At 34.8% G+C, this 22,857-nt stretch overlaps 1 protein-coding gene across 3 annotated transcripts in view; it reads right to left on the reverse strand.

The window, feature by feature from the left end:
* Positions 1 to 1,726: 1,726 nt before the first annotated feature.
* The window catches only part of LOC126780465 (epidermal growth factor receptor), a 107,484-nt gene continuing 86,353 nt past the window's right edge, over positions 1,727 to 22,857 (reverse strand). The window contains exons 1-5 of one of the 3 annotated variants that reach the window (XM_050504966.1): positions 17,260 to 17,448; positions 7,943 to 9,343; positions 7,526 to 7,619; positions 4,832 to 6,659; positions 1,727 to 4,377 (exon numbers count right to left, since the gene is read on the reverse strand). In XM_050504966.1, coding sequence (XP_050360923.1) covers positions 3,535 to 4,377; positions 4,832 to 6,659; positions 7,526 to 7,619; positions 7,943 to 9,343; positions 17,260 to 17,404 — 4,311 coding nt within the window. In that variant the 5' untranslated portion in view covers positions 17,405 to 17,448 and the 3' untranslated portion in view covers positions 1,727 to 3,534. Of the gene's footprint in view, positions 4,378 to 4,831; positions 6,660 to 7,525; positions 7,659 to 7,942; positions 9,344 to 17,259; positions 17,449 to 22,857 lie in introns of those variants that run through there. The other 2 variants (XM_050504965.1, XM_050504967.1) reach the window with 2 other exon arrangements.

Consider the following 22,857-nt stretch of genomic DNA (forward strand, 5'->3'; position numbering starts at 1 on the left):
TTCAATTTTAACTTTTAACACCAACGGTAATTCATTAAAGTAAGTATATTGAAACATTTAAAAAGCAAAGACAAAAAATATATATTATGGTTAGGTTTGTTTAAAAGCTTATGATTCGACTTAAAAATTTAAATGTATTTTATCTCGCTACATACATTAAAATAACTTATGAAAAATATCAGATGGATATTAAATTTGTAATCTCTAATCCGGCGAGGCATTCTGCTTATGTATGTAGGTACCTTTTTTGTTTTTTTTTAACGCTGGAAAAACGTATTACGCGTTTCCCCCACGGGAACTGGGGGGGTATGTGGGACTCGCCGGTGTCCAAGGCGCCGAGTGCGCCCCGAACATCGGAATACCCACTAAAAAACCAGCGGTACCCTTTCCGTCTTAACGAGGAGCGCCCCGAGATCGCTTTCGCATGCTACCGTGGCGCTCTGACGGCCGGCCCGACAATGCAGGCCTCCATTCTCTAGGGAGGGTTCCCAGGGTACTGTGAACCTCCCCTAGTCCCGGCGGCGCCTATTGGGGGGGGGGGGGAGAAGGTGCGTATAGCGCCTTTTTCTTCTCCCCGGTCTTTTCCGGCGGATCGGGTCTGCAGCTGCATCCTCTTCCCGCACCCGCTTCGCAGGCTCCCTCTGTGACATCACTTCTGTGACCCTGGACGGTCGCCACGGAAGGCACCGGCATAGCGATCCCGGTCCTCCCACGTTGGGTAGGATGCGGCCTAAGGCAGCGGCAGCATTGACGAGCTTCGGGCCGAGTTGCACGAAATGCTGCCCGAATCTCCATCGCCCGTCCAGGATCAGGCCCAGGTATTTCATCTAGGCCTGCACCTTGATCATCGTCCCGTGGACGGTGATACTCGCCTCGCGTGGGGGGCCTCTCCGTGGACCGTGGAAGAGGAGAGCCTTCGTTTTGGAGATAGAGACCCTGAGGCCCAGGTGTATGTAGGTACCTGCCCTATATAGCGAGGTGGGAGGTGTCACCCTATTGCCTCTTTTGTAGTTTATTGAGTTATGTTACATCGGATTGTGGAAATCGGCAGATTATATTTTGCTCGTTATTCTAATCAAATTTATAAGAATGATTCTGGCCAGTGTTTTGTAATTTTTAATTGAATTTCTTAACTCGTTATTTTAAATTATTTCAAACATTGCAAGTTTTTCCTTAATTTTAATAGTGGAAAATTATTTATTTTCTATTTTTCTATTGTAGAGTACACACATCTACAAAAATAAATAAATTATTATTTTATAATATGTGTATATAATCTATGTATCTATCCATATTTCATCTCTGGTGACACAAAGTGGAGCGCGGGAAAACAGAATACCTGTATGTATTTGGAATTGGCGCTTGAAGTGCAGACGGTAATAACAGTACAGATAGTTTTTACGCTTTTATGTACCGTTTGTTCGATAAAAATATACGATGGCCAATATAATGACAAATCGTATTGGTTATTATCAATATAAAGTCTAAGCCCAAGCGTAGTAAAGGAATTTGAATTTTGAGTACTCGCGACTGATGGTTGCATGGTAACTTGTACATATGCGTTCGTTTTTTTTTTTTAATTATAATTTTACACCGTCCGCATTTCTGTTGTTATGAAATATGTACATAATTATGTATTCGATATTTACAAACACTATTATATACCTGTACTTATAAGCCAGAATGTATAATTAGAAACGAAATAAGTTAAATACAAACGCACAAGTTTTCAATTTAATTCATTTATTAAGGTACATGTACCAGTCATCACATTTATCTACACATTCAGAATAATATGTTAGCCATTTAACACTAATTTTAAAATTTGATTGAAGTACATCGCACGTTATATATTATGTATTATAGACACCAACTAATGTTACAGTTAACTGCAAATTTACATCCAGCTGCCATTTGTTGTTTCTGCCAAATCATTTCGTCTGTCGTATTTGCAGCTATCTGATTTGCTAATACATTTAAGTATATTCGAACGGTCTTATTCACAAATATATTATACGTATTTTAACTAAGATATATTTTGTCTTAATCATTTAATAGACGTAGCCATTTTGAAATTAGATAAATAATATTAGTTAAAATACGGTCACAATATATGTTTATGAACAATATCTAAGTTAAACATCGAATATATGGAAATGCTTTCATAATAAGTATTTATGTATATATATGACATTTATTAACGTTCGACTAATCACTAAAATTTCATTTTAATCTAATTAAATGACGATAAAACTTTGCGATAGTGAAAACAAATGTTAAAAATTGAATTAAAATAGTTTCATTTGATAAACGAAACATGATATAAAACGCAGGTTTAATTCATAAAATAAACCTGCGTTTTTACCATTAACACGAAATGGCACACATTGTATACAGCTCTTCAGCTCCGATATAATCTTGTTTATATTTGTATTTACATTAAACATATAACAATGACTCGCAAGGCATACGCTTTGCCCGTGTGTCAGAAATATTTTTTTTAATCTATTAGATTTACAATAACGCAATGAAATAATAATATTTACATTATACATGGCAAACGAAGGTTTGGTCGAATATTAAATAAAACTTATTAAACTATGAAATACGTAACGACGATTGCATTTGAATTTCTTTGAGCTTAAGTTTATTGTGCTAGAGGCTGTGATTATTGATATTAGTGTCTTTTTGTCTTAACATGGAATTCTCGAAGTTTTATCTTTAGTGTTTTTACGATAATTGAAATACGGTGCGTTTAGGAAGACTTAAACGAGAATGTTACGAAATTACTACGATATTGGAATGTAGGCAAGAAACCGTATGGGTAATAACTAATAATATGGTCCCCGTACTGGCAAGATCACGAAATTAAATTTATTTGCAATATTCCTGTCAGATTGATTTACTTGAGTAGATATTATTGTTAGTATTGTACGTACGGCAAGCGCGAATCAGTTCGACATTCTGTTACGTATATTATACCAGCACCACTAATACAGAAATTAAGATTATTCGTATAATATTGACAATACAACAAATAGACAGCCCAATAACAATGGCAATGTCGTTTATTTTTATTTTTTTCAGACCTATTGAGCGAAATAAAAATTTGAATGTATGTAGTATTGTAATGTAATTAATCTAATTATCACAGTTATAAAATTAAAATAACATTTACTTATAATTATAACGTCGGGAAACATAAACATAGCCTTTCTTAAACTAAATTAATAAATAACTTATACTTTGTGAGGTGCTTCTTCGTACAAGCAACTCGTGAAATAATTTTTACAATTAATTATAGTTTCGTAACAGTTTTTACAATAATTAAGTAGAAGAAATAACAAACTGGTTTAATAACTATGATAAATTTTTAGTTAAATGTTTTTACAACAAGCTAACACTAGCCATCGCATAAATGGCACAAGAGGCGCTGTTGCGCCGTTTACAGTAAGTAGTCACCAATCGAAACGACGAGAGATCAGTTTGACGTTATGTGTCAAGAGCCGCAGCCGTATCCGCTATATATGGCGCTTACACTGTAGTCTCGTTCCGCCTCAGCGGCTGTAGCTCGCGCTGCAAGTCGTTGTAGTACTCGTGGTCGGACATGGATTCCTCTTCCACCGACTTTTGTGGTAGGTACTTGCTAGTGCCCGGTCTTGGTGTGGTTTCACCCGTGCTGCTCTCACTGTTTCCTAAGGATTCGAGCGGCACCGGCTCGGTCGGGATACCTAATGTCTGCGGAGGTATGTTTTGCTCGGACATTAGATATTCAGGGTTATCGATGCATCTTTTATTTGCGACGAAATCACTGTAACGTAAGTCCTTTGTATCGTTACTCTCTCCAGCTTCTCCAATCAGGTCCATATAAGCCGAGGCGTTCTGGGTGTGTTGTGGTGACGGCATTAGATAGTCGTCTTCGTCCAACGGCAAGTTAAGCTTGAGATTTCCTACTTGCGCTTCTTTCACCTTCGAAATGCTATCGAACTTCGATTCCATGCAGTCTTGTCTTCCTTTCATCGGGTCGCTACAGTACCTAGAATTCGAGCTGTCTGAAGCACATACTCCATTATTATAATAATGCCGTATTTCGGTCCCATCAGGATTTCGGGAATTATTATATCGCAGTAGGTCTCGATCCCAACCTTCCGATCTATTAGAAGTATCAATGATGGCGCCCTCTTGGCCCGTTATGTTGTTAACCCAGGTAGCGGATGCGCATGGCTTGCTCGACTGCGCTTCGATTGTAACTGTCGTGTTTGTTGTCGTTGATCCGGGTATAGCATTAAATTTTGGTTGCAAATACTCATCTGCTTCTACTAAAGGTTCAGGGCCGTCCATGGCCGAAGAGAGATTTCTAATTAGTTCCTTTTCATCCTGAAATTAAACAAAGTTAAATTGTTAAATTTAAAAATTATATTGTTTTGTGTTAAAGTTTACTAGAATAATAATAAACCTAACAAGAAATTTCGTTACTAGTCACATAAAATCGAAAACGACAATATGTGCTACTTAACATTCTATAACTTAAGTAATTTAATTATATAGTTTTAAGGTGCATGTACTCCTCGTATGCACTTTAAAATGGGTACTTGTATTTTAAGAATTAATATAAAAGAATATATTTAAAATACGTTACATTAATACATTTGCAGAGGGTTTCAAGTTTTATGGGAGTGTAATGTAAGGCGTGGAATTGCCCAAATAGTAATTTTTGAATTTTTATAATTTAGTTTGGCTTATTTTTTAATTAGACCTGTTAAAGTCAATGACGTTTACTAGAATATTGATTATATAAAATAAAATATTATTAAGTAATTGTAATATTTACCTGTGTTGAATAAGATGGGAGTCGCATAAATTTATCTCCAGGAATAACTAGGTAGCGTCCAGGATCGCGTGCCATTTCAGCAAATGTATCTGCAAGCTGCTTAAATGTTGGTCGGCTGTCTGCATCGAGCATCCAACAAGAAACCATGATACAGTAAATGTCCAATGTGCAAATGCTGGGTTGTGGTAATTTCAGTCCATTTTCTATCAATTCTGGGACATTTCTAGCCGATATATTGGCATAAGGTCTTGCTCCGTAGCTTAAAATTTCCCAAATAGTTACACCAAAAGCCCACACATCACTTTTGTGTGTAAATATTCTGTGCTGGACGCATTCTAATGCCAGCCATTTTATAGGCATTTTTCCTCCAGCTGCTTTGTACTCGTCTTCATTAATGTCCAGTAATTTTGCCAATCCGAAATCAGTAATTTTCACACAATTAGGCGTTTGTACTAAGACATTTCTAGCCGCTAAGTCCCTGTGAACTAACCTTTTTTCCTCTAAATAAGCCATACCACGAGCTATTTGAGTACACCAATTTAAAAATGCTTTTGATCCTATTTTCTCCTTATACGTCCTTACATAGTCCAGTAAACAACCAAGAGGCATTAATTGCGTAATTAGCATCATCTGATTGGTCATGCAAACAGCCAGCAATTGAAGTAAATTGGGGTGCTCGACACTAGCCATTATATATGCCTCCTCCAAAAATTCCTTACTAGAGTTTGCTCCTGTACCTTCTTTCAACACTTTAATAGCGACTGGTATTTTAACATTTTCTCCTTCAGGAACCCAAACTCCTTTATATACTTTACCAAATGCACCGAAACCTAGCATCCCTCCTCTACGCAGTTCAGCTTCTTTAACGATCCTTAATTTAGCGAGATTCGGCTTGACATTAGTTGGTCTTAATGGTTCATTGTCTTCACAACCAGTAAGGACCATAGTCATTTTAACGGCTTCTTTTTTAGCCTTTGCCTTTTGCCTACATGTATAACCAATTATAGCTAGAATTACTAGTAATATGAGCGCTAATACAAGAATCACCACAATTACTGTAGATATCTTTGCTGTAGCCATATTAGGAAGGCCATTAGCTAATGCTGAACAATAGGGCTCATCTATAGGATTTTGAAGGAGCTCATCAAAATAAATCTTGTGTGGTATGTCGACAGGGCAACTATCAGTACAATTAAATTCATTAGAATTTGAGTCACCGAGAAATATTTTTAAATTTTGGCATTTGATACAATCCATCGACGTCGGTCCAGTACAACCTCTACATTCATGATGACAAGGAGTGCAAAGCCGATTGACTTCATCGGTAAAGTGGTCCGAGGGACATTCGTCTTCACATTGATCACCTCGTTTGAATCCATTACAAACTTGACACACTTGTTGATGTATTCCAAAACCGGTGCATTTGTAACACAGTGGGTGACATTTCCTGCACACCACTTTAACTTTTCCTTCAAGGGGCTTTACATTACCTACCCACTCATTATAATATCCATCAGGACAAGGTTCGTTTTCTTTTAGACAGCTTTCGACAGTTGCTTCTACACTGATTATGGCTTTCTTACAAGAGTTGCATCCTCCCTCACCTACAGTGTTATTAGATCCCGTGCATCCATTAAAACAATTCTGGTGACAGGGTTGACATGTTCCATTTTCGGTTGCGTATCTAGAAGCTGGACATACTGCGACACAGTATGGCCCATCACGCACGTGCTTGCATTTAGTACAATTAGCTCTGGTCGGTCCCGTACATCCATCCAAGCACTCCGCATGGCACTGCTTACAAGTTTTCGTACCCGCCTTGTATAATCTGAAATAATATGTTTTATATTATGACCTGTTATTCAATGTTATAAGTGTATAAGTAATATAATTCCTGAATATGGCAAAAACAAAAATAAGAAGATGTAAGGTGGCATTTTCTCTGAAGGGGAGCTCTAATTTTGCAATTTATTACATTAAAAAGAACTATTAAGAACAATAAAATTGCTAAACAGAATAAGAAGGCTAATCTCAATTTTTATTTATCGCTGGTCAAGATGTTATTTTTAACCCTAAAGTAGTTGTTATTATGATAATTGAAAACATATACAAGTACATTAGTATATAGAATAATTAAAAATATAAAACAAAAACCGCTCCATCCCTCTAAGATTTCGAAGACAGAAGACGTATAGTATACTTTTTTTTAATACCGACGTTAATGATAAAGTTTAAACAATAAAGCAAAGTGTAAAAAATTATTAATGGAAATAATTCGTGTCAGATAGACGCGATTTTAAAAACATTTTAAATATTTGGGCTCTTAGTCTTTCTTCGAGGTCTGCGCTACTTAAAATTAGTGACAAAAATGTCTGACGAAATGACTTAGGAGCACTTATTTTTGTTCGTTTCTAATAATTACTTGTCGCGATAATCGAGTGTTGGATGTCTGCATTATGGATTTTCATTGTTTCAAGGATGATTTCGGCTATTAGCCTTAGAGGAAGATATGACACATTTGAAGCTTAACTGACAAACACAGCAACGTACATAGGACTTTAATTAACTGGACAATATATTATAAACTATTACAAAAAAAAAACTAAAATATGGAAGGCTCAATAAAGCAAACAAGACATACAATACATCCCATACTCTTACAATATTTATAAGACACTTATAAAAAATACAGACCCTGGAAGCACTGTGCAGTTCTGTATACATGTTTCTCCGAATTTATAGTTTTCGCAGTACAGGCACTGGTCTGGTCCAGGTCCCCAGCATCCATCTGATGAACATTCAGTGTCACACACCAAATTTGCTTTTTCTGTTAATGGAATAAATGAAACAAAAATAACGTGAATGATATGATAAACAAAAAGGATGGTAAAAAATAAATAAAATAAACAGAAAAATCGCTTTGCAAAATTTAAACCAGCTGTTAGTATTGTTAACATCATATTGGTGAAAAAATATATTTCGCGTGCATTTGGCAAGAGCTTATATTAGTTACAGTAATTTTTTAAACGTCGCAAATGCAGTACTTAAATACAATAAAAAAGAAAACGTAAATGAGGATCCTCACAAAAACGCAACGCATAATACACTCACCACAGTTCCTTGTGTCGCTATTCTTCTGAATTATTTGCTTATGGTCTTTTGATTTTACTAACTTATGCCATGCAATTTTTTCGGCAAAACAGAGCTGTCGATTTTCCATAATTGCTATTGCACCAGAATTTACTCTTTTTAAAGATTTTAGTCCAAGCGATTTTAAAGATGTTTTTACAATATAAAGAGAGGCAAACAAGTTTTCGACTACTTGTCGTCCTCCAATCACTTCTAAGTTTCTAAAGTAAGAGAGATTGGTGAAATTCGGATGGTGAGCTTGAACATTCAAATAGCCGGTCACTTCGCGGACTGTATTAAAAACCTCGAGAGCATTTGGTTCCATTTTTGGGTAGCGATCTCCAAACGAATAATCCGGATTTATCTGCTGAAAACCAGTGAAAGTCATCTCTAGTATTTCAATAGAACCGTCAATAATAGTGCAATCTTTGAAACTGTCGATGTTTCCGGAGTGAATAGGTTTTTCCGCGCGGCAAGTCTTCGGGCAAGTCACATTGCAAGGAATACACTCTCCGTTAACTGCAGTTTTATTAGGAGGGCAGCTACGCACACAGGCTCCGTTGTCTTTTAATAGATGTTCAGGGCAGTTTCTTACACAAGTTGCGCCATAAGCATATTTCCCGTCAGGGTTTGGCTCCCAGGAATAGGTAGTAGGGTTATATTTCTGCATTGGCGGGCATTCTTGAGAACACGTTCCTTCGTCATAAAAATTACGACATGCAAGGCATTGACTTGGCAATGGACCCGTACAACCTCCAGCGCAGAAGGTATTGCAACAATCTCTAGGATTAGGTCCGAAACAACGCCCTTGAGCGCACTGCGGGCTGCAATTAGTTTTTGAAAATTTTTGGCAATTATGAGCCCCATCGCCCCAACAACCAGCTTCGCAGCTCGGATGACACGGTGGACAATCTCTCTCGGGTACACTAAAGCTATATACGAATACATAGGTTGCATTTATGCCCGTTATTATTTCATCCCAATTTATAGTTTTGACATGGCACAGGTTATAGTTATTGTAAATGCCTACACTACCTCGCAAGACATCTCGTAACGCGGGAAGTTCTAGTGTAAGGGCGGAAGACATTGTGACCAGCATAGCGAATTCTTCTTCTCGGACTTTCAATTTAAATAGTGTTCGACCGCGAATGATCTGCAATTGCGGAAGAATGATTTGTGCTACTCTGACATACGAAATGAGTACGTAGCCAGTCACTTCTCTGATGTGTTGCAGGAATGACAAGTCCATGGTTTCATTCTGAAGCCATGTTAGTTCTAGATTGCCATCGACGTATGTGCAGTTGGTGAAGCGATCGCGCAGGTTTCTATAATGGGTGTCGCGATTTGAAGGCACCGACATCCGACCATTGGTGCCAATGCATACTGTAAAAGAAGAGAAATACATTTTAATACAACAATCCCAAAAAGCAAATAATTTTAAGAGAACTTAAAAATATCACTACTTAAGAAATTTCCGAGAGTAATATAATATATATATAAAAGTAATAATAATAAGTAATATAATATATAAATATTATTTATAATTATATGCCATTATATTATATCGTATGTTATTTGACTCAATTTATTACATGTCAAGTGAATGTAACTATGTCCAAATAAGGTATGAAAACGTGTGTTGTCTACAGCACCTAGCGGAGAACGGTGGGCGGCCAGCGATAAGCGTAGAGCGACGAGCGGGTAGCGGAAAGCGAGTGGAGAGAAGAGGCGCGTGGAGTGAGGAGGCGGTACCATGTGGGCGGGCTGACGGCACCGAAGCCAGTTTTCTCTACTACGCTACACGTAACACCGCTATTTGTGATTAAAGTATGAAAATAGCCTACAATGCCGCTTTGTTATGTTACACGGAATTAAGATGTAAAACAAATGCGTATATGTATACGAATTGGTGTCCTATTAAACATTTTCCGTTAGACAGTTTATTTTTATAATGCAAATAGCTATGCTAGCTTGCTTTTTTAGTTTTAAATGTTTTGTTTGTAACAGTTAAAAATATACAAGTTTTTTGGAAACAAATATTTATTACTTATGTTTTGTAAATGAATTAAATTTAACTTTTAATGCGATATTGAGAATAAAAGATCAAGTGACAAATCTCAATGGCGAAATCGTCAAAATATAATATTTCAGTCTTCGGCGAAGTACAGTATCCGTTTAATAATTAAAATTATTTCAGACGCACTTGATATTTCGTAAAACGATATTTAGAAGTTTCTACTTAAAGATTTTTAAATCCCAAACTATTGTTTGTATTAATAAAGTTTAGCTGCGTCTGCGTCGAATCACAAAAAATTGTTTTAACCGCATTGTTACGTTGAGTGCGTCGAGTCTACCGAGACGTCATTCGATACGTTGTTGACTCGAAATTCAGGTAATTTCGTTAGTCTTATTGCCTGATTTCAAGTATTCGAGTCCTTTGTTGTTATAGGAATTAAAAATCATTCAACTGAGTTATTTCTTGTTACGTTCATTTCTTTATCTACCCTATTCTGTCAAGGTATCATGATTTTTACTTACACTTGGAGGAAGAGGATATCATTTTCATACCCTACTCCATGTCCGTGCTTATATATGATAGTACGTTATCGTATTTTAACCAATGAAATATTAAAACATGCCAAAAATAACTTGCATAATATGGAAAGCAAAAAAAACAAAATGAAATGAAATGAGAACAAAATGAAATGGATGGTCGTATTCACAAATTCCGAAAGCGTATATGTTATTACGACTTATTGTAAAACAAATTCCCCCCGCCGCGTCTGTATCTGAACGCGATAAACTCATAAACAACCGATAGGATTTACATACTGTTTTCAACCAAGGTGCGGATTGGTTTTTATGGAAGGTTTAGTAGAATAAGTCATTAAAATTTGTTATAAAATGAAAGTTCTTATTGCCACGCGCCGTGTAAACTATAGAGTTATATGAATAGCGATACAAAAGTTTTATGAAGATCCTTATTCTACTACTCGGATATCATGTATAGAAAAATTCGTGCTTTATCGAATCCTGGTTTTTGTTTTTTAATCTTAAAAATAAATCTACTTATAAAAAATATATTTTAATTTTCTTGATCATGGTCCCTTATCCATCCTTTAATGCTATTTTTTTTAGTTGTGCCATTTGATTATTATATTAAAAATAAGTTACTCTTTTGTTAAGTATATTTAATGCCTTCATTATTTGGCCGGTCACGGTGTTCACGCCCACGTCATAATATAACCAACTTCAAACGTTGCTGGATAGTGCGGAACATGCTCGAAATTTATGACTGTTGGATTGGGTCGCTTATCGTGTGGGTAGTAGAAATCTGGTGTCCGGTCGACCCAGTTGCACAGCCGATGACACAAGTGATAGTATTGATGTGGAAGTTGCGACGCGCTCACTGCCTCCGTTCAATCACCGATGCAAAGCAGATAAAAGCGAAAACGGTTAGTTTGTACGGGACTGCGTAAAAATAAAAATTCACCATACACCGTACATACAACTAAAAACGTTTGTCGACGCTCAATGTCAAAAATGACGTTAATTCAAAATATTTACGAATAAAACTATTTCCTGTAATCATGAAGGCAGGCAGTAATAGGGCAGGAAATATTGTTGCAATTTCCTCAGTATGCAGTGTGTGTGCCTCTCCCTTCGCCGCGCAGCGACCGTCTCTACACACGGTGGATGCTCAGCGTGTAAAGCTCGGAGACTGGTTTGTCTCAGGCCAATGTTTTTATCCAGTTACTTACATTCTGAAGCATTGGAACCAGTTTTGATCCACTAACATTTCATTCGGGCAACGCAGCCTTTCACTACAGTTCCTTATTGTGCTCGCTAGCTCGTAGGGCGTGTTAACATTCCTACTCGGGAAAAGAGATGCGAACCATTTATAATGAGCCAACTTTTTAAATTTTTTTGCGAAAAAATACAGATTCAAAACTTTCTTTATATCTGTTTCTTTCATAAGAATGATTTCTAATAAACATTCGAAAATGAAAGCATATTTGATGAGGATAATTTTTCTATGTTTGAAACATAACGACGAGACGAGAGACAAAATGACGAGCCGGTTGGCGTGGTTGGTAGAACACTTGCCTTTCACGCCGAAGGTTGTGGGTCGATTCCCACCCAGGACAGACATTTGTGTGCATGAACATGTCTGTTTGTCCTGAGTCTGGGTGTAATTATCTATATAAGTATGTATTTACAAAAAAAAAGTAGTATATGTAGTATATCAGTTGTCTGGTTTCCATAGCACAAGCTTTGTATAAGCTTAATTTGGGATCAGATGGCCGTGTGTGAAAAATGTCCCAGGATATATAACGATACCATTCATACGTATGGGAACGTGATGACTTATGCATTTATAATATATGTATTAATTACTTAATGGAGCAAATTAATCTATTTTGACTCAAAAATATTAATTAGAATATTAATAAAATACAAGTTTTTTTTATACTTAATTATAATATTCTGACAGATTTCGATAAAATATTCTTGTCGAATATGTGAATGAAGAATCAAAAAAACGCATCAGTATAACTAGATATGATAATAAGCCGAGCGACTCAATACGATTCATTGATGACACCATCTGCATATTTCGAAACATAATTATTTAATGCCCGAACGAGTTTTAATAATTATATGAAAAATATTTATTTAAATAATCATTGTTTTACCTTAATTCGTACCGTGTCTGTCACATGTCGCTTAGTAGAAAATTATTTGCCAAATAAAATCTTAATTATGAAAACATGTTATCATAACTAGGATTTAATTTAATTTGACATTTAAATAACATTTGATGCTCTTTTAACGCCTTAAACATTTTCTTCTAGACGAGTATTAAATAGGAAAAAAATAGATTATAAAATAAAATATATTTAAATTGTACCCAAAAAATATTCCGTGACACATATTATTAAACGTATAATCTAATTTTTTACGTAGTTTAAAATATCCTTTTCAATTCAAAGCCAACGAAAAAATCGTTTGATATGTTTATTATCATATCATGTATCACAATGGTATTCTTTGAAAGCTTTTCGAAAACTAACTAAAATAAAGAAATCTATAAGTTAACTAAATATTTATCAAAAATATTTAATTAAAGAATTTCATAGCACGATCATTACTGGCCCGGAGCAGAGTTGAAAATGTTTTCCGGTTATTCAAAATATTGGATACATTATTTCGACATTCAATACTTAACATAGAACTATTCGGGTCAAAAAACTCCGTGACTTATAGAATCTTGCATCTCATTAGACTTGATTGACTTTGAAATTAAATGCGTATTGTAAATTATGTACTAAATAATTTTTAATCAAGAAATTTTTGATTAAATAATTAGTTTGTTCCACCTTAAGCCTTATTTATGTTAGTTTTTGACGAAAAGTATAAATTATATACTCAGCAATTCACAAGCTTATAAGCGGATATTATAAAGCAGGAATATTATCTGATCCTTTGTAAAAGTTAAGGGTCAGTAGGTTTTTATAATAAAGTTACTTTTATTTTATTTCATGTTTAAACTTCGCGAATGGTGCATAAGAGTATGTTTCTTTCTCCAACAAGGAAGTAGTTTAGTTGCCTTATTAAGTAAGGGAACACTTTTAATTGAATAAAATATATGTTTTTTTTAGTTATATTTTATGACGAAACACGGAAATGTTAATAATAAATAGCATTTGTGTTAATTTAGACCTCACCTTCCGTTTGCCTATTAAAGGTTAAATATTTCTGACAGCAACACAATTAAAATAATTTCATCTATCAATAACTTCAGTTGAGTATTAGCAATATCAAGAAAATAAATATTTATTTTATACAAAACTATTCTACATACCACTGCTAGGGACGCCTATAAAAGTCATACGTAAGAAATTTCTTCCAGAAAAATCGACCAGTAAATCAAAATTTTAATTTATTCTCTCACTATGATGATTCCTAAAGATTGAATTTATTCAGAACTTAGACTTTGGCCGCAAATATCGTAATAAAAATGTGCCCACAGAATGACAAGTAATGATATTATATAATATAAAAGTAGTAGAGCAGAAATGAACAAGCTGTTGATTATTTTTCGACTTACAAACCGTCTCTAATAGCATTGTAGCAAAACGTGTTTCTGATATCTTTTTAATCATCCACAACTAAAACAAGTTTACGATGTGGATATTACTCTCACTAAACGATCAATTTGTGTTTTCAAGCAAAAGATATAATTAAGAACAAACTACTATTCATAATTTAATTTTTACTAACGAGATCGCGCGTTGGTGTTTTAAAAAGTTGCTCCATGCAGGTCTACGAATCCGTTAATTAGTATCGGTATCCATCCGTTTACAATGTATTATACAATATCGGTAATTACTTTGACTTGTCAACAAAAATTGTAACAAATTGTTATTGTTTGTGACTCTGAAAATAACAAACACAAAAATATTTACAAGCCTATTAATACAATTGATCTAAAATTATGCTTCGATATTGATTTTATTTTAATTTATTATTTAAAATTAGGGCTAGTAAAAAAATTGGTGCTTTGAAAGCCTTAATATATGAAACGAAATTCTGTAACAATGTACCCAGACGTATTTTGAACTTTGAATCGTAAAATTAGCGAGAAAAATACTGAAGTTGAAGAAAGTTTTGACCGAGAGTGGCAATAAATTACAGTTCAGCATAATGATTTCTTAGTTAAATAATAAATAATATACATATTTTTATTTACACCCAAAAACATGTATACAATTTATACAGTTTTGTCTAAATCTAGGGTTTTTACATAAGCAACCTCTGACTTCAAAACTAATATAAATTGCAATATCAGAGTCAGCAATTCCTCGACAATTAATTGCACACTAGATTCGAACATATATTACGCGTAATTTACCATGTAGTCTACACGTATTCTTAGATTTCTTAATAGGGAATAGTTTTAAAGGTGTAGTAGAATAAGGAAAAAAAAACAGTTAATATTTTGTACGCGTGTGGATGTGTGTGTTTGCGTGTGTGCGTGCGTGTGTGCATTTATGATTATATGCGTATAAATAATAGTGTCGAGATTGACCATGTCATATTAACTACCTGTATGTCGTATTAGGTACCCATCTCCCTTTTTGTAAGGGTGAAATCAAAATTATATATCATATGGTATGTGTTCAAGTAGGTTCATACAAGCACTTTTAAATCTACATTATACAAGATATTACTAAATTTAACCGGTTTTAGAATGTAGATTCTACCCAGAAGAACCGGCAAGAAATTCAATAGTTACTCCTTTTCACAAATTAAATCACTCAGGTATGTTAATTATATACAATTAAATTTAAATATCCTGAATAAAAATAAACGAATATTTACTTCGCGCTTTTTATCATCTATATAATCTTGTATTGAATAATATGACTTATTTATTTATTTGGATCTCCAGCAGTTGTACATAGGACACATTCAAATTACTTTTTACATTAACTTAAAACTAACTATGCACAACCGATTACAGGAGAACACACCATTCACAAACACAATTACAAAATATACAAATAAAAAATAGAATAAAAAACAGAAAATAAAAATATTTAAATAAAGAACAAAAACCAAAAACAGAAACAAAAGGAAGTAACTAATTAAATTTATTTATTATTTTTTATTTACATAAGATTTATTCATTGGGAAAATTAAATAAGAAAAGTTTTGCTCCAACATATATCCGCTTAAAATAATGATATAGATGTAAATTTAAAATAAACAACACTATGAGGAGAGCTTTCTACCCGTCCATTAGACATCTATTATGTAGTATGCTAACTTATAAAATATATGTTTTTTGATTATTATAAATCTTCCATAAAAAGATGTTATAGTTTTCGCAATGTTCGTTTGGAAAGCGTCCTGACTGATATTAATATTTACTCCAACTAAGTTTATAAGCTCATGTTGAAAGGTATGCTAGTGGATAGAACTTTTTAGTATATATAAATAAGTTTGTAGTATACAAATATGGAGAAAACAACAGAAAATCGTTTTTGTAATGGTAATAATTAATAATCGTATAGACGACAAAATATTTTTTACCTATTTGTTACTTTGATTCATGAAAAGATAGTAAATTTCAAGTTTTAAATTTAAGCTTTAAGATCTACTTAATTTTTAGCGGAGAACGAATTCTGCGTAGGCGCCAATGTTCACACATACATAAATATTATACATATAAACCCACACAATAACAGCTGTATACATTGATACAGATGCATTTCGTATTTTCATGTAAGACAAAACATTTTATTTAGTTATTTTGACAAGAAAATTGATAGCCATACTAGTTAAGGAGTAGGTACATACATAAATAACATTTTAGTTTCTCTACAATTACGAGTAGAAATACTCTCTATGTATATACATAGCAATGCTTCGAGTTAGCACACTGCGTTATGTTATGATCGTTAGCAAGCAGCTCGTTCGAAGCGAGGTCTAAGCTGTTAGGTTTGCTGGGCGCGCTAATTGTTTGCTAAATTATGCTTAGGCAGTTGAAGATATCACCATGTATCTCAATCAACTATTTAAAATAAAATAACACTTTAATATGTTTCGAAGTATGAAGGAATGATGACGAAACTATAAAGAATGAATTGTATGAAGGATTTCCTTATTTTAAAGTATTTTTTTTTCTATAAATTAACTCACAGTAATGCCGAGAATACCGTAGGTGTAACAAGTTGCAATATCGACAACACGATGTTATTATTTTTTCCTTATTCATGAACTGTATTTTAAAGATCACCATCCTTTATAGCTCGAGTGCTTGCGAATAATGCACCCACGCGCACCTTGCTTTCATTTCGAACCTTTTCAAAGAACCGGACTGGACGTTGAGAGTGATTGTCTTTGAAAACAATATCCCTGTCGAAGGTATAATAGTACGTAATTGTGGAGCCTCGCTTAGCCGGCACTAGCGCCTGTCGCTGAACCTCATTCCGCCTTACAAGCTATACAAACCTACGTTTGTTAGTTCGAGATAAGCTCTGTTTATTTTATTCCAGCGATTAGCGCGCAACGAGTTGTTATTTAACCTAAATTTAAAGTTTTATGATATTATATTATGGCACTGAATCGGACAATTTACATTTTTAAGAAAACATTATATTTAAAAATCGCATCACACGTAAACAAGAACGCAAACCAACTGTGTGTCCGATACTAGGACTTCGCAAGGACGAATCGATGAGGTCGTTAGTATAGTTCCCATCAGCATATGAGTCGCGCCGGGCACTTACTCTTTCCTTTGACGAACTCGGAATGCTTGTGCCGAGCGGGCACAACATGGTGCAGGCGGCGAGCGCGCGCTGCGCTCACCCCCGACAGCGGGGCCAGCGCGCCGACCGCGCACAGGCACCACAACAAGGCACGAGCAGCCAACATGCTGCGACATCACTCGCGACAAACACGGCCCACTACCGACCGCCGCAACCTTCCATCGTGGACTGGCCCGCCCGGTTTTCGAACCTCACCGTGCGCGGGCGCCGCCATAGAGATATACATAAATAGAGCGACCGATTATTTTTTTTGGCGGGAAAAATATTTATTTTTACATTTATTCTCATTAAAATAAAATAAAAAATTATCAACTTAGTGTAAATTGATATTTAATTAAATATCTCATGAATTTAGCACAAGTCTTCCTGTTATTGAATGTAATTAATTTTATTATTTAAGTTTGGGCAGCCAATAAATATTTATGACTCAATATAGTATTTTATTTTTTGGTTAACTAATTAAAAATATATGATTATAAATTAAGAAAGTGTACAAGGTTGAAGTTTATTTCATTTGGTTTATAGTTATTTAATGACATCTTAACGTCAGTTTAAAGTAAAGTATTTCAACGGCATGTTTAATTTTATACGAAAGCTTTCCTTATGATGCGTAGAAACAGCTTTTCTAATTATTTAGAGTTCTATGGTAAATCGTTTTGCCCTCCTACAAGCACAGATAAGCGTAGAAACACGCACACAAGTAAAGTAAGGTACACAGGTAAACGCAGGTATGCGTCGGAGCCGCTTCGCTGACAGAAAAAAAGCCACGTAACAAAAGTTTAATAAGTACGCATTGTAGCCCGTGCTAGGACTGATACGAATAATAATTGAACTCTGTGAAACTGGACCTCAGGCCTCAGAGGTTTTTGTGGAGGCTGTGATCCGATCTAACGTCGGCCGAGCAATTAATATGCCGCGGACGCTGTACGCGGATGACTTGAGATATTTTTTACTACAGCACTGTACCGAATATACATTTATCGAATTTGATTTTGTAAAGATTAAAACGATCATGATAAATTTAATTATTGTAGGGCGTAATTGAATGCAAATATTTTTCGTATGTACAACAACAGATTCTGTATTCAACTCTATCTCTACAAATGTGTGAGATAACTATTATCATACATCAAATTATGAAGTAAACCTTCAAGTTACTATAAGATAACTTAGGTATGCATAACATTTTATTTGTTTAAGTTAATGTCATATTGTAGATAGTAATAGTAGAGGATTTATATTTTTAGGTTTATTTATTGAGAAGTACACGCGTTGAACTCTTTACGAAAGTCGAATACGGAGCGGCGGCGCGGTGCTCTCATTGTACGACCGAGAGTCTGCTGAATGTTTTCAGTCACCATTGCCGGTTCTCTTACTTATTCTGAGAGTAACAACAATACACTCCGCAATGCATGTACTGTTGGTTTTAGAATCGCGTCAAGAGTTATGAAAATATTTAAGTTTGCGGTAAAGCCTTAGTTCGCTTCGCATTCCAGAACTGAAGCTTCGATAGAATATAATCTTGTTAAACTTTACGCTATAAAGATACAACAATTATAGACAATTGACTTCTTTCTCATGAGAATGTTTCCCTAATTAAGTATAATTAAACTTTTAAAAAAATTTAGGCAAGTTTTTTTAAGCTACAATATTTTTTGATTTATGCCTGGGATATCATAGAGCCAATACAATATGCTTATTTTAAGAATATTCATTAAATCCTCATATTTTCCCGGAAGTTCTTAATGCTCGCTTAGCCTAATCCAGATCAGGAAACTAGTCTAAAGTGAATGTCACTACACCTCTGTTAGTTAATAATAATTAAATTAATTCGTTTATTAAGATTAATCAGTAAAGTATAGAATTAGAATTAGTATTAGATAACAAACAATCACAGCGTAAATAACTGGCTGATGCGAGGTGCAGGTGCAAATATATGAAATAAGGTATAATTCACTGGTGGTAGGGCTTTGTGCAAGCTCGTCTGGGTAGGTACCACCCACTCATCAGATATTCTACCGCAAAACAGTAATACTTGATATTGTTGTGTTCCGGTTTGAAGGGTGAGTGAGCCAGTGTAATTACAGGCACAAGGGACATAAAATCTTAGTTCCCAAGGTTGGTGGCGCATTGGATATGTAAGCGATGGTTGACATTTCTTACAATGCCAATGTCTAAGAGCATTGGTGACCACTTACCATCAGGTGGCCCATATGCTCGTCCGCCTTCCTATTCTATAAATAAAAAAAAAAATAATATTTTTATATCAGCACAATGAAAATATGTTATAATTTCTGCGCGATTCTTTGAAACACAGTAATCAATAGAAAATCTTATTACGGTATGTCGGATTTTTTATTTATTTATGAAAGTTTTATTAATTTGTAAAATAGTAAAGAATAAGGCGCATTTTGTGTATTCGGTAGATACGATGCGTTGGCGACATCGTGTCCGCGCTAGGAAACTCCCGGATCCTTAGCTCTTATATCTATAACAAAAGCCCTTCGAACCACTTGACTGCTTTGTGTTGGCACAATGACGTTTTGATTTCTAGCATTGTGTCCGCCGCGCAGACGCGCAGGTACCGGGCGCCCGCTGCTTGCGTCCGCGTCTCCCTCCGCAACCGCGCTTGTAATATATTATGCTAAGCGATATAGTTTGTCAAACCTGTAGATCGGAGTTTAAATAATAACATTAAAATAATGATTTTGCAAATGAAGTAGCTGTTCACACTTTTTTATAATAAGCCATAGTTATGTTGTTGTTCCAAATATTACACGGGTTAGAGATTAGTTGTTGAGGTGTATTATTTCAGGCTCTTCATTTTTTATGTGCACTCGACTCAATTTATTTTAAAACAAAATGATTATTTAAGTAGGCCTTCAAATCGTCAATTGTTTGTAGTATTATCAACATAAATTGAAGTAACTAAATTAGACAATTTGTAACCGAGCACTGAGTATCGTGGACGTTTTAACAAGATAAAAGAAGGCAACGTGATCGATGAAGCTAACAGACGAAGCCGCCACCTAGAGTCATTAAAAATTATGTTCCTTGTCATTAATATAAAACATATTAAACTGATAATTGCGGTGTATCATAAATGTTAGTAATAAAAAACGCATTCTTGGGTCTCGACTCGTACCCCACTGCGCGAGGGCCTGTCTTTATGATACACGGTCTGGAGGTGACTGTGGCGTTAGACAGCCATTCTCGATGGAATAACCTCATTAATAAGATTGAATTTTAACAGAATGTGCAGCGTTGTTTAATATTATAAATAAATAACGATGTAAAGAAGTTTCTTTCTAACAGAAATCTAACGATATTAAATATGAGGCATCTGCTACCCCCGACAGTTCGCTGTAATCGTATCGAGTCGCACAGGAATGGTAAGATTTGTTGCTATTCATCGATCGTTACTCGTTACAGATAACGCATCTTACATCAAACAATGCTTGTTCGTTTTGTTAAATAGAAAAATTAGTCTTTTGAATCTCAAGATGTTAATGTTATGGTTTATGAGATGAGTCAAAGTTTTTTTATGTATTTATAATTTGGTTTCCGATGATTAGACTTGATTATGACGAATGAAATTTTTTCTAAAATTTACTGGTAACTCATGGTCGTTAAACAAGTCTTAATGACTTAGACTCATCTAGTTTGTATAATCTATTCACTTAACGACCAATAGTTAGTATCAGTTTGTCATAAATAACGACATGTGAAGTAGTTTTGAGACACTTATCTAGATAGCAAAATGTCCGACCTTCGAACGTTCTTTTCGGGTTTAATACTATTTTAAGCAGTGTACGGAGAGTCAACCAAAAATGTTTACCAGAAAAAAGAGGGCACTTCAGGTGAAATGTCTTAACTCAATATAATCTTTACGAGCACTTTGTAAAAATATGTACATGAGCACGACGTTGGAGTTAAACAAGTTATTGCGTATTATTATCTTCGATAACAACACTTGCACGTGATAACATAGTCTTGAAATAAAAATAAAATCATTGAATCTACTGCAGATAAATATGACAAGGGAGGTACGAGGCAAACAAATCCAGTGTTATGCTAAGTATGTCTGCCTCGAGATATGCATCTCGTTGCATGTTCTTTAGAAGAGCGAAGCAATTCACATGGTAATGCCAAATATTCGTGGAATGATCGCTTCTTGCCCTGCCCTCTTCACCCCGGGCCCCTCATTTAAACCTTGCGGCTACGTATACTTTGTCGATGAATAACAAATAATTACCATTTTAAAATATATTAAATTACATTTGAATATATTGTCTACATGTTATTAGATCTGAAGTCTTTAGCCCAGAGATATAATTTTCGAAAATGATTTCGTAAAAGTATGTAAATGATCCCAAATATTTCAATAGCTAATATCTCTGTGTCATATTATAATTGAGCTAACGGTGCGACTAGTTATTTTTGATACATATAGATATATATTTATTTCTTTGCTTTAAGGCTATTCAAACGTCCTAGGTAAAGTGACAGAATTCAAATGCTAAAAACTTCTAATATTATTTTAAACATTATTGCATAATTGCAGCACGAGTAATAGAAACAGTAACCAGTGTCTCGGATATAGTTGTATTCAGATCTGAAACGATATTGAACCTGTGCCAGCTGATGCACTCCAGCAGCGGCGGGGCGCGCGACGAACGACTCGCGGACAAAGGCCTGTCTTGTATTCACACGCTTGCCACTAAAGATCTTTTTTGCGTTCGGAGATTCCGAACAAAATCTAAACGCGAATCGCATTGTGGGAGCGAACCTTATACTTAAATGGATATTTTTTTTTCAAAGAAAAATTACGAGTCGGAGTAACTTTGTGTAAGATTTATTTACTATACACGAAATAAATTCATAAGATTTTAATATGAAATATGAATGTTTCTCATGAAAACTTCTTTCACAGTACAAGCGTTACATTATAAATACACAGTATATTATTACCAGGCGAAAATATATAATTCAATATATATATTTATTACATACACGGAATCGAGTAATTTTAAAACTAATTTTAATACCGGCTCCACCACATTTTCTCAATCGTGTAAATGTTGAAATGCTAGAGCGGGTGTTTGTATATCATGAATTCCATAGAAGAACTTTCGAGGTACGTCTATGCTTTGTAAATAATATTTTCGTATCAAAAATATTGTTTTCACTACGTTCGAAAATATGATTCTCATATAAAAACTAAAACAAAAATAAATACAAGTTTGTCGCACGCTCAAATGAATAAAGTGGACGATTGTAATCAAAAATAAACTACTATAAAGGTCGCTTTTGTCTTACTCGTGTCCACGACAGGGTTTTATCTGTCGGGCTGCGCGCTCCCGCGCCGAAAAAATTCTGAAGGTAGAGTGGCGCGCGCAGGTAATGTCGGCCATTTTGTTTGCTTTTTATATTATTCTTTTTCAATAATCCGCATGTTTTATGGCTTGTTAGGTAGTTTGTTACGATTCGAGTTCACTAATTAAATAGCGGGAACACCGGTAGCAGGAAATGTTAATTATTGATTGTTATAATTTTCTT

The sequence above is a fragment of the Nymphalis io genome, chromosome Z, assembly GCF_905147045.1.
Source record: "Nymphalis io chromosome Z, ilAglIoxx1.1, whole genome shotgun sequence".
Taxonomy (NCBI): Eukaryota; Metazoa; Arthropoda; class Insecta; order Lepidoptera; family Nymphalidae; genus Nymphalis; species Nymphalis io.